Source organism: Carcharhinus amblyrhynchos, chromosome 7 (genome assembly GCF_965287045.1).
Source record: "Carcharhinus amblyrhynchos chromosome 7, sCarAmb.v2.hapA, whole genome shotgun sequence".
NCBI lineage: Eukaryota > Metazoa > Chordata > Chondrichthyes > Carcharhiniformes > Carcharhinidae > Carcharhinus > Carcharhinus amblyrhynchos.
The window spans coordinates 102,989,449-103,002,558 of NC_137330.1; the positions used below are offsets into that span (position 1 = coordinate 102,989,449).

Sequence of the window (13,110 nt, forward strand, 5' to 3'; positions counted from 1 at the left end):
AGAATTTTCGCAGTAATTTCATTACAATGTTAATATAAACCTACTTGTGAAACTAACACAAACATAAAAATAATAAATAAAATAAAAAGGCTACTAGCTTATTCCTTCCCTAAAAATCACTAGCTTATTCCTTCTTCGTTTGTTTTTCTCTTACGATAAGGGTCATTTTATCATTATTCGGTCTATTTGTGTTAATAACTGCAATTTCCAACTTCTAGCTGCTTACAATCACCTCATGAAAATCATACATAGAAAATTCTTCACACATCTCCCCAATCGTTGAAAAATAATCATTAATTTGTTCCATTGCTAGTCGTGGGACTTTGCTCTGTGAACATTAGCTGCCCGGTTCCCTACGTTACAAAACTGATTTCACTTCCTAAGCCCTGCTCTGGCTGTGCTTTGGCACATCCTGGTAGGGACTATAGAGAAAACGTAAGTCATTTGGGTCAGACACGCACTGGCAACGCAACCTTATGCTTCCTGTTACCGTCCCCACGTCAGCCAGTGCTTGTGAAATTTGAAATCACGACATGACACCTCAAAACACCAAACCGAATCTCCTCATTGTGTGTCGCTTTTAATAGATTTCTTTCATAAGGATGTAATCTTGCTAATCTTAGAATGTCTTTTCTGTGAGTTTCGATCTGTCCCTTCAGATGGACAAGGCAATGCATTTATTTGTCTGTTAAAGTCGGAAGTGATTAATGCATTATTTCTGCTGAAGTTAGTTTTGAGTGGAAAACCGGATATACTGTTGTATTATATATACATATAGACATTGTTTTGGAATAGGTAGCAAACATATAACAAATTATAACATTTCTGTCCACGTGTTTTCCACACCACCTGCCCCCCGCCCCCCGCGAAACGTTAGACAGGAAAAGATGTACGGGTTTTGTGTTAGTATCAAAACAGTGGAAAGTAAGCCTGAACTCTTGGTTTGGGACCAACCCGGAGTTATACTGGATAAAAGCAAATTACTGCGGATGCTGAAATCTGAAACCAAAAGAGAAAATACTGGAAAATCTCAGCAGGTCTGGCAGTTTGGCCAAAGGGTCATCTGGACCCGAAACATCAGCTCTTTTCTCTCCTTACAGATGCTGCCAGACCTGCTGAGATTTTCCAGCGTTTTCTCTTTTGGTTCCGGCGTTACACTTGCATCACTTGTCAAATCCTGGCACTTCCTTCTTTTATATGTCTACCGTCTTTAGCTGTCTTTCTGGCTGAATGTGTGTGTGTGTGTGTGTGTGTATGTCTCCGAGTCCGTTCCTCTCACGCACATGTGTCTGCTCCGCGTGTCCTGTGTCAAACCTCGTACCGAAATGCTTCTGTTCTGTGGTCGCGGTTTCCCTTAAAATCCCTTCGCAAGGGCATCAGGTACGCACCGAGGAAGTATATGATGCATGGATATGAACATATTTAAATCTCGGTGCCATCCATCGCTTGTTCCTTTAACCACAAACATTTCAGGCAGAACCAAAGATCCGTTTCATCCGGACTCCGGCTTATTCCTTCGAGTTTGCCCGTCCAGCTGACCTGTCCACGATTCGATCTCTCAGCTACTGGGATTGAAATTCACAAATTGTTTCTATTACACGAGCTGGCACCGGATAATCAGTTTAATTGAGAAAGTACACCTCAAGTTAAAATGCGGATGGGCGCCTTTCAATTGGTCTGTTATTTTTATGATTAAGACGTTTGAGCATCCCGTTTGGTGGCATCGCCTTTTGCAGCGGCCGAGTCTCGTTAACATTTACTGTGCGGGAGATGCGGCTATCTCCGCACTGTAGATGTTTAAAAATGTTTCAACCGCTTCTTATGTCGACGGAGTGTCCATTCAGTTAAACATTAGAAATAATCTGAGCTTTCAGTATAGACTTGATTTAACACTTAAATCGGACTATCTTCACACCAGTATATCATGGTTACTCCTTGAATGTGATTATTAGAGTTTGTGACTGTAGTTTGCTTTCTTTATATCTTATACAAGACAGAGGAAAACAGAAGTGATGTGGCAACGCCCGCGACTATTGGTCCTAAATCTAAACTAAGTGATTGATGTGAACTCTGCAATGAGCAGTTGAATGTTTCACCAGTCGCTCGGCAGTTCCTTAAGCTATAAATCGCACACAATGATTGGATGGATTTCACATCCTATTAAACGTGTGTCTAACTTTAACGTTGCAACAATTATATTTATAATCCCAGAACCATTTATTTTTGTCACCCGGTTCTGTTCGCTCGCAGCACTGGCGTGATTTCTCAGTCACATAGACCAGGAAGCCAGCCGCAACCTGATGGCCCAAACGGTCTCCTCGGTGCTGCCAGATCTATGATTTTATGGTGAATTCCCATTTCTGTTTCTGCCATGGTAGATTCTCCCCTTGTAATATCACCCTGCCATTAGGGACGAACAGGTCGTAAAGATAAATGCAAAATTCTGCAGATGCTGGAATCTGAAACAAAAACAGGAAATGCTGGAACATCTCAGCAAGTCTGACAGCATGTGTGGAGAGAGAACAGAGCCAATCTTTCGAGTCTGGATGACTCTTACGTTCAAGAGGGAAATTCGCCTTTCATCTATACTCTCTTTAAAAACACATCATATTTAATTTGTACATTAGGGTTAGGGTTAGGGTGTGTTAGAAGTTGTGGTCCCGGTTTGCACTCATTAGTCGAGAATACCCTTGACGCGTTTCAAAATTCTGAGAAATTTGCCCTGATGATAATGGGATGTCTTAACAAACGCTCAACTATTCTGAAATTTTGGTTTGTTCCAAGTTAGTTTTGCTGAAAGGCAGCAGATTGGGAGTTAGACTAAAGAACTTAAGCTTCAGCAGACTTTCCTCCTAGTTCATTATCGGTTAGGATCAATCTTTGTATCCTTGCGGTCATTGTATCCCAGTATGAACATTTTGAAGTGTACTGGACAAAATCGTACACAGAATTCCAAAGGTGGTTTTATTGGTGCATAATAACATTGTACCAAATTAATTCTTCTCTTCTGGCTATGGATGCTAACATTCCATATACTTAACGACATTGGCTCGATTTTGAAAGTCATCACATTACTATTACTCCAGGGCTCGTTTAAAGTATTGCTGTAATAATTCTACTTCCATCTATATTTATATTCCTCGTGTTTCATCCAATAGGCTTATTTTCACCATTCTCTATTTTGGCTCTCAAATAAAAGCAAGTAATTTAAGTTTTTTTCTCTCGATCCTACATTTCTATATTGCTATTTTACTGTAACTTGCCAATTCATTGCATTCACAATTAGTTTTTACATCTAGAATATTTACACAGATAATAATCAGCAAGGGTCAAAGAAATGATCCAGTTGAGACTTAAACTCAAAGCTTTCCCTCCTGTCTGAGACAAGAGTCACTAAAGTTTCCTACTTATTATCCAATTTGTGGATGATAGGATGGTTTAGTGTATCATTGCTGGACTATTAATCCAGAAACTCAGCTAATGCTCTGGGGACCCAGGTTTGAATCCCACCACGGGAGATAGTGGAATTTGAATTCAATATAAAATATCTGGAATTAAAATCTATTGATGACCAAGAAACCATTGTTGATTTTCAGGAAAAACACATCTGGTTCACTAATGTCCTTTTGGCAAGGAAATCTGGCCTACATGTGACTCCAGAGCCACAACAATGTGGTTGACTCTTAACTGCCCTTGGGCAACTAGGGATGGGCAATAAATGCTAGCCAGTCAGTGATGCCCATGTCCCATGAATGAATAAAATAAATAAATAAATTGTCTAAAGCATTTGTTTCCCCCTTTTTGGTTTTAATACAAGTTTTTGAGCTGGAACCTCGTCAGAGGTGTTCTTGAAATCCAAATCAACATAAAAATGTAAACAGGAGCAGTGGTAGGCTCTAGGATTGCTTGAGATTGCTTTGTGTTCAATAAGATCATGGCTCTCTTTCTACATCAAATGCACATTCCCTCCTCACTGCCATATCCTTTGATTCCCTTAATGCCAAAGCTTGTCCATCTCTATCTCAAATAAATGATTGACTAAGCATTAACAACCATCACAAGGTGGCATTGTTTGAGGGTAAGGGGCAGGAAGTTTGGAAGGGACTTGGAAAAAACTTTTACACTCAGAAGATGTGGAAATCTGGAATGTTCTGCCCGGGAAGGTAGTCAAGGCCTGAAACCTTACAACATTTAAAAAATATTTGGATGACACTCGAAATATCATGATATTCAAGGACTTGGGACAAGTGCAGGAAAATGGGATTAGTTCACCTTTGGTGGCAGATATTGTCGGTGCAGACTCAATGGACCAAGGGCCTTTTCTGCTGTGACTCTATCTGGAGATTTAGAACTGAGTGAAGAATTCCTCATCTCAGTCCTAAAAGTTACCCTAAGAATAAGTCCCCGAATTCTAGGTTCTCTACCCATGGAAGCCAGGTTTTCAGTATTACCTTCTCAAACCCTCAAACAATTTTATGTTCAGTTAAGATCACTTCTTACTCATCTAAACTCTGGAACTTGAGTATTGGTGAAAAAAAGACATGCTGCCAAAGCTTTTGTTTAGAAGAATGAGGGGAGATCTCATTGAGACGTATAAGATGATGAATGGGATGGATAGGATAGAGGTGGAGAGACTCTTCCCGCTCAAAAAAGACAGTAGGACTAGGGGGCACAGCCTCAAGATAAAGGGGGGGCGGTTTAGAACGGAGTTGAGGAGGAACTTCTTCACTCAAAGGGTGGTGAATCTCTGGAATTCTCTGCCCGTTGAAGTGGTGGAGGCTGCCTCGCTAAATATTTTTAAGAAGCGGGTTGATGGGTTCTTGATAAGAGAGGGGATTAAGGGTTATGGGGAGAGGGCGGGAAAGTGGAACTGAACCACGACAGATCAGCCATGATCTTATTGAATGGCGGGGCAGGCTCGAGGGGCTAGATGGCCTACTCCTGCTCCTATTTCTTATGTTCTTATGTTCTTTTCATCCTGCACTCATCAGGACAGATGGAGGAATGTCAAATTTCAAAGCAATCAATAAGTTATAATGTATGAGAAAAGGGATGCTGATTGGTTGCCAAGTCAGCTCTGCTTGGTTGAGACATGATGTGGAGTTGCTGCTGTTGGTCTGTGGTAAACACAGTAAGAAGTCTCACAACACCAGGTTAAAGTTCAACTTTAACCTGGTGTTATGAGACTTCTTACTGTGATTGAGATATTGCCATGACAAATGCTACTGTCAGGTGTGCTAAGAATTAAACTGCAACAAATTTGAGATTATAAGTCAAGCACAGAATTACCCTAGCTAGAAGCCACATATAGTCATCTACAGGGATCTGTTTTTTGCAGACAAAATGAATATATGCACACATTGCACCTTTTTGGATAAAGCAAAACATGGGAGCAGGAGCTCTCTGGTGCATTTGCTATGGCAATGTCTCAAACCACCAGAGCCAACTTGGCAAAAAATAAACATTCCTTTTCCCTTGCAGTATAAGTTGCTGTCCCCTTTGAAATTTAGCATTCTTGCCTCTGTCCTGATGAGTACAAGACAAAAAAACTTTGATAGCTTGTCTCTTTTTTCAGCAATGTTCAATCTCCTCGGAGGTAGACAAATGGCATTTTAACCTTTTTTTAGCAAGGAGGAGTTGCAATTTGCTTTAAAGAACTAGCTTTTATTTATTTGGCGTGTTTCGAAACTCCAGTTACCCTTAAAAAAACACGTTAAAGCCAATTACGTACTTTTGCAGTGTACTGGTTGTTATAATGAAGGGAAATCGCAATCCATCTGTAAACAGCAAGCTTCCGAAAACAGCAATGGGGTTTTAGATCATTTGTTTTAGGTTGTGTTAATGGAGTGGTCAGAACACATGAGAACTCGTCGTTGCTGTATGTGGAAGTTCACTGCGGTTAAATTGACTGGTTTCCTGCATTACGACAGGGACTACTCTTCAAAAAAGTACTTCATTGGCTGGGAAACATTTTCAGATGGCCCGAAAGTTGCTAACTGCACTATAGAAGTGCAAGTGCTTTCTCGAACTCTCATATCCTCGGCAATAGCGCCGTGAGTTCGTTTGTATCTAATGGAGGAGAGCAGATTGGAGGCCAAACTTCGGTTTAACATTTCATCTGGGCTCTAGGATTGCCCAACAGACGCTTAGTACAGCATCAACCATGACTTGGGATTTGAACTCAAAATGTTCTAACTTAGAAGCAAAAATGCTACCACTGAACCAAGGCTGGCAGCTATTCGCACTACCCTTAGCATAACGGGGAGAATTGACTTGTAGCTTAGAATCATACAGTACAGAAGGGAGCATTCGGCCCATCGAGTTTGCACCGACCACAATCCCGCCCAAGGCCTATACTCATAACGTCATGCATTTGCCCTAGCTAGTCACCACTAGGCAGTTTAGCATGGCCAATCCACCTAATCTGCACATCTTCGGATTTGTTAAAGCTTGTTAAACATTAGGGGGAAAAATACGTTTCTTATAATTAGCACAGTAACTTAATTGCAGTGTTAATGTAAACCTACTTGTGATAACAATAAATAGCTATTCGGGTAATGGTAAATCGTGCTTCTCATTCTGTAATTAGACGCCCTTCTGGTGTAATCCTTTGAAGGGTTGCTATTAATTCCACCCTTTATCGAATTTAGGCTAATAGAACTGGAATTGCCTTGGTTAGTTATGTCCCTATTTTATATATAAGTACTCCACAATTTCCCGCAGCCTTGTAAAAATGATCCCGTACCTAATGATCCATTCATGAGGAGAGCGAGTGCCCATAAATTCCACCACCCCGCCTCACCCCTTCAAACCAGGTAGACGCCAGGTATCCGGTCAAAGGAGTTTATTATTCTGAAACTTCCTTCATCTCTGTACAGCAAAGAGCTCAGGAACCGAATGAACAGGTTAAAATGCGCCAGATTCACTTCACTTTGCCTCTTCCAATGCTCTGTTGTGTGTTTTCCCCATAGCTGTGCAGCACGAAAGAGGACCGAGGACATCGACCATAAGGAAGCAGGTAGCCCTGTATTTCCGGGGCCACAAGGAGGTCAATGGAGGAGTCACCCCCTACCCAGCCACCGCTTTGCCCGGTCCAGCTTTTTTCACCGCCGTCACCCAGTTAGAAACCCACAACATCGATCTCACTACTGGGTCTGATCGTCAGGCGTTGGTGGGCTTACCACAGCCAACTCCAAAGGTAACTGACCTTCAAACACCAGCTGTTTTCAGATGGCAACAAAGTCACCGAACAAACGAGGAAAGTTAGTCATTGTCACAACCGGAATTCAATACTCTTCAGACAAGAATTTGTTGGTGTGCTCACACAGAAAGTAGTTCATCAGCCATTTAGCCAAAAATTGTGTCGATAAAGGGAACCTAATTTTACCTTAAATATGAATTGTTGGAGAGTTTAATTAGTCCTCCTACCTACTCAGAACTAAAACTTGCCCTTTTGTTTTATTTGTAGCGAGCAATGACATCATGATGTAATTAGCAAATAGCCCCATATATTTGCACAATGACACATAACAACACACACTCAATACCTACACATATGTCAACATGACACAGTGAGTCATAAGAGTTATGAGTGAGTTATAAGAGTGAGTTCTTACTGAGGGAGAATCTAGCATTGCCAATGCACCTAACCAGCACATCTTTAAGACTGTGAGAGGAAGTCGGAGCACTGGGAGGAAATCTACAGAGACAGGGGGAGAACATACAGACTCCGCACAGTGACCCAAGCCAGGAATCAAACCTGGGTCTCTGGCGCTGTGACGCAGCAGTGCTAGCCACCGCACTGTTTTGGAGGAGAGCCTGGGAGTCAATTCCACTCCCCTGGTCAATAATTGTCCCTCAATCAACTTCACTAAAGCAAAATTTCCGACCATTATCACCTTGCTGTGCACAAATTGGCTGGCGCGATTCCCACAGGACAAGGGTGACTATACTTTTAAAAAGTATTGACTGTAAAGGGTTTTCTGGGGTCCTGAGGTCACGAAAGGCCGGTATAAATGCAAGTCTTTTCTTTTTCCACACATACATCTGACAGAATGATATTTGTTTGTAGACATTTCGTGTAATATAAGGACGATGGCAATAGTTAATAGCAGCAAATGTCTATTGTTGTTTGCTATAGCTCCAGGGTGAACCCACGCTAACCCCATGTGAAAAGATTATCAGTTGACTAATCCGTCATCGGAATATGGAAGCGCGGCAGTTTACTTTTCCCTTTGTGGAGTTGTGCTGCAAACCAGCTCCCATTGATTCGAACACAATATATCTGACTACAGTAAAATGCTGATTGACTTCAGTGCAACACGATCCCAGAACTGAAAACGATCCCAGCTAGCGGGGCCAAAAACTATCAGGCACCTTCAATTCCAACAATCTAGGAGGCATAATGATATCATAACTCTGTTCCCAGGCTCAAATCTCATTTGGTACCGTTTTAAAAAGAACACTTTTGTGTGAATATATAACTGTTTTTTGATAAATATCTATAGAAAGAAATAGCCCGATTCTACAATCGCAGGCATGCTGTTTGCCTGCAAAGTACCTTCTATCGTTTTATTTCGTAGTTTTTGGTACAGTTGCTTTAAGGTAAAGACCAATTTCGCCCTTTTAGTTGTGTGGGGGAATGGACCACTTGGTCTCGAAGTGTATTAGGGACTCAATGCTCTGTTTCAGTTCTGAGATTGCAGTTTCCACCCCCAAGCACGCTACCGGCAATCCACAAATCTGCTTTCGAAGCTCGCAGAGCGCCCTGTAGGTGGGTGGCTCCCTGCAGTTTCAGGGAAGCGAACCCATTGCCAAGTAATGCATCTAGAATTTGAATAAAATGGGTTTTGCAGTGTGTGCTGTAAACTGGCTGCTTTGGACGGGGCTGAGTGAACGGCTGCTTGCACCAGAATGCTAAATTTCACCTCTCGAAAATTGTTATTTGCTTAAAGTTTTTAAGACGCTTGTGTAAACCTGGTCTCTGACGGTACCGCAAAACGGGTTTTTGCATCGGCCCTGACTTCCTTTTGATTTAAGTTATTGGGCTGCCCGCGTCTTGCCTCCTGTTTCACCCTCCAGATTGGTATCAAGTTGCCCTTTTGGCAATCTGCACTACAACGACCTGCATTCGAGGCTTACGACAAATGCATGGCTCATAATACAGCCGAGAACACAACTGAATACAAGAAGGAGCGCAAGAAATCTAAAAAGGGCAGTAGGAGCGACAGAGAGAGAGAATGTGTGTGTAGAATCTAACGTAAAAGACAAATGGAAAGAATATTTTTAAAAACACCTGAATGCTAAAATAGTCATGATGTGGAGATGCCGGCCTTGGACTAGGGTAAACACAGTAAGAAGTCGCACAACCCCAGCTTTCTGAAAGCCAGTCCGGAAAGTTAATGGATTTTGCTACAAATAAACCTGTTGGAGTTTAACCTGGTGTTGTGAGGCTTCTTACTACTAAAATAGTCCTCAGAGGGAGAGGAAATCAATCAGGAAACAAAAAGAAGATTTCTTCTTGTGGCGGCAGAGGGCACGACTGAGATACTAGATAAATACATTGCATCTTTGTGCCATAAAATGACAGCTCAGAAAAAGGCCATTCACTCATCATACCTGTCCCAGCCCTTTGGTAGTTATGTGATGAATCTGCAGGTTCTCCGAATGCTCCTGTTTCTCCCACAGTCAAAGAGGCTCCCTTAGTGTATCCCAACATGTGCAGAAGTGTGGCTACTGGGGAATTTTCACAGGAACTTCATTGCAGTGTTAATGTAAGCCTACTTGTGAGACTAATGAATAAATTTAAACTTAAAACCAAAGCCCTGTAAAAAAAAATGTACTTTTCAAGGATTTGTCCAATTCCATTTTGAAAGTTACTTGTGAATCTATGACAACCACCTCTCAAACAGTGTTTTCCAGATCACAGCAACACACTGCATGAACACTGTTCCCTTCATATTTCTCTGTTTCCTCCACCACCATCCCCTCCCCCACCCCTCTCCGCCTCAAATGCTGTTCACCTGTGTCTGGTCATCACCATTTCTGCCATTGAAAACAAAGTACCGTGGAGTAGCACGATGGTACAATGGTTACCACTGTTGCCTCACAGTGCCAGGCAGTCAGGTTCAGTTCTGGCCTTTGGTCACTGTGGAATTTGCATGTTCACCCCGTGTCTGCATGGATTTCCTTTGGGGGGTCCAATTTCCTCCCACAGTCCAGGATATGCAGGTTAGGTGGATTAGCCAAGCTAAATTGTCCTTTAGTGTCCCAAGATGTGTAGGTTAGATGGATTAGCCATGGGAAATGTGTGGGGTTATGGAAGTGAAGCAGAGGAAAGGGCATGGATAAGACCCAATCGGAGGGTCGGTGCAAACTCAATGGGATGAACGGCCCCTGCCTGCACTGTAGGCATTTTACGATTATATGGAAAAACTGTCAATAATATTGAGTATCCCATTATATCTCCACAGTCCTTCTCTGTTCTAGGAGATCAGCCTCAGCTTCTCCAGTTTCTCGTTAAATGAAACCCCCTCACCCCCCAGTTCTCTGGCCCCTCTTCCATCTCTAAGAAGGGTTGGAAGATTGCAGCCAGAGTTTTTAAAATTTTGCACATTTACTTCCCCCAGTAACATAGGATGCACCTATTTTGAAGGCTGCCTTTTAAAAAAATTCTCTGCTAGTCAAATTCCCCAGAGAGACTAATAACTTTTGAAAGGAGATGAATTTATCAAACATTCAATGGAAATAGTTGAAGAACAAAGTTTCATGTTTTAAAATTTTTACTGTAACAAACTAAAACCAATCTATATCAAACTTTATGTAACAGGCTACAGAGATATCAAACTGAAGAAATTGTACTTTTGTATTAACTAACTAATGCCTTACATTTTGATGTGCACTGCACCTCTGGCAGATATATAGCACTGTAAGATCAAGTCTCAAGATGCCGAGTGATCTAGCAGTTTCACAATTTCCTGCCACACCAAGTCAAATCTTCCAAACTCCTTTGAAAATAGTTCAATACAGTATCCCAGAACCAACTTCCACCAGCAAGGACCATCTTGGCAAATCCTCATTTAAATCTGCAGCCTTCCCATCTACTGTGTGTTCTTTTTGGTCAGAGAACCAGCAGCTTGCTTGATTACTAACACAAAGGCTGTGTTTTCCTGCTCTTTACAACAGTAACTATTATTTCTGTGTGTGTGTGCACGTGTGTGTGTGCACGTGTGTGTGTGCACGTGTGTGTGTGTATGTGTGTGTGTGTGTGTGCATGTGTGTGTGTGCACGTGTGTCCAAAAATTAGCTGTCCACTAGTGTGAATACTGCCACTTTGGGGCAGCTAATAGAAGGCTAAGACTTTTAAAACATAACCATTTTGCATTCGTAACGATCTATTTTTATCCTGTGTAACGTTACTACCACCTTCTCCTTTGCTATGCATTTGATAGCACCCTCTTCTTTCATGAAGATATTGATCAGTCTATTTCCAGCTTAACACTGCAGAAGCAAGGTTGAGTCTAGTTTGCGGAAATGAAGTGGAGCAAGTTGTGCAGTTTTCTGTGAGAGTACGTTCAGGGAGCAGTGATTACAATTTAATTGGGTTTACAGCAGATAAGGAAAATACAAGGTACAATATGCTTTAGAATAGTTAACTGGAGATGTGTGGGGAGAGACACAGAGTCAGTAAGTTGAAAGAAGATCTGGCCCAGGTGGATTGGAATCAAAAACTGATAGAATAATTGGTAACGGAACATAATCTTCAAAGACAGGATATTTTTGATGCAGAGTTGGCACATTCCCATGAGGGGCCAGGAAAAGGTACTCAAAGTCATATTTCCTGCTATGGTTAAAAATATTGTTTAAATGAGAGAGAAGGTAGTTGAAATGACAATTATATTTATAATACATCAAAGAACAAGATGAAACTAAAAATACAGTGGAGATTTAAAAGAGGGACGAAGACATGAAAATAGATGAGCTTCTAATGAAACCTGGGAATGAAAAGCCCATAATAAATATAAAAATATAAAAGGATACGGAAAATTCGACTCCAGCTAAGGATCAAAATGGAAATCTTCTTGTGGAGGCAAAAAGCATGGCTGAGATAAAAAGAGGGTACATTGCATCCAGTTTCATGAAAAAAGGCAATGCTGTCAAAATAACAACAAACGAGGAAGCAGTAGTGAAATTTGAAAAGTGAAAACAGATAAAGAGGATGTGCAAACATGTTAGGAGTCATCAAAGTCAAAAAGTACACTTTTATATACTTTACATCTGTCTTCACCCAAGAGAATGAGAATGATGGTATGGAACTCAGGCAGAGAAACCATGAGGTTCTTGAGAAAATTGACATAGGGAAAGACAAGGTATTGGATATGTTGGTTGCCTTAAAAGTGGATAAATCTCCAGGTCCAGATGAATTGTGCCCCAGGCTGTTGTGGGAAGCAAGGGAGGAGATTGCAGGGACTCTGACCCAAATGTTTAATTCCTCTCTGACCACGGTGGAGGAGCCAGATGATTGGAGAACAACTATTGTGGTTCCACTACTTAAGAAGGGTTGTAGAGATAAACTAGGGAACTACAGATCAGTGAGTCTCACAGCAATGGTAGGGAAACTATTAGAGAAACTTCTCTAAGAAGTTTAGAGAAGCAAAGGGAGAAGGGAGAGGCAAAGCTTGATCAGGGATAGTCAAAATTGGCTCAGTTGTAAGAGACAGTGGGTGATGGCAGAAGTCTGCCTTAGTGGCTGGAACACAGTAAGAAGTCTCACAACACCAAGTTAAAGTCCAAGAGGTTTATTTGGTAGCAAAACCCTGGAAGCCAGGGTCCAGTGACGTACCACAGGGATTTGTGTTGGGCTCCCTAGTATACATAACTTATATATATGCCATTGTTGATCAAGTGGGGGGGGGAGGGGGTAGAAATAGTAAATTTGTGGATGACACAAAGATTGGACAAGTGATTAACAGTGAAGTAGAGTGTCTTGCGCAACAAGAAGAGACAGGTGGAATGGCAGATAAGTGGCAGATGAGATTTAACCCTGAAAAGTGTGAGGTGATAGACTTTGGAAAGAGTAATTTGGCAAGAAAGCATATTCACTGAATGGTA

At 41.6% G+C, this 13,110-nt stretch overlaps 1 protein-coding gene across 3 annotated transcripts in view; it reads left to right on the forward strand.

Annotated features, from left to right (window-relative positions):
- nr2e1 (nuclear receptor subfamily 2, group E, member 1) overlaps positions 1–13,110 on the forward strand; it is a 56,017-nt gene that overhangs the window by 7,718 nt on the left and 35,189 nt on the right. For all 3 annotated transcript variants that reach the window (XR_013887036.1, XM_080192862.1, XM_080192861.1), the window contains exon 4: positions 6,972–7,198. Coding sequence is in view for 2 of the 3 variants with exons in the window: in XM_080192862.1 (XP_080048988.1) it covers positions 6,972–7,198 (227 nt within the window). In the remaining variant the exon portion in view is untranslated. The remainder of the gene's footprint in view (positions 1–6,971; positions 7,199–13,110) is intronic.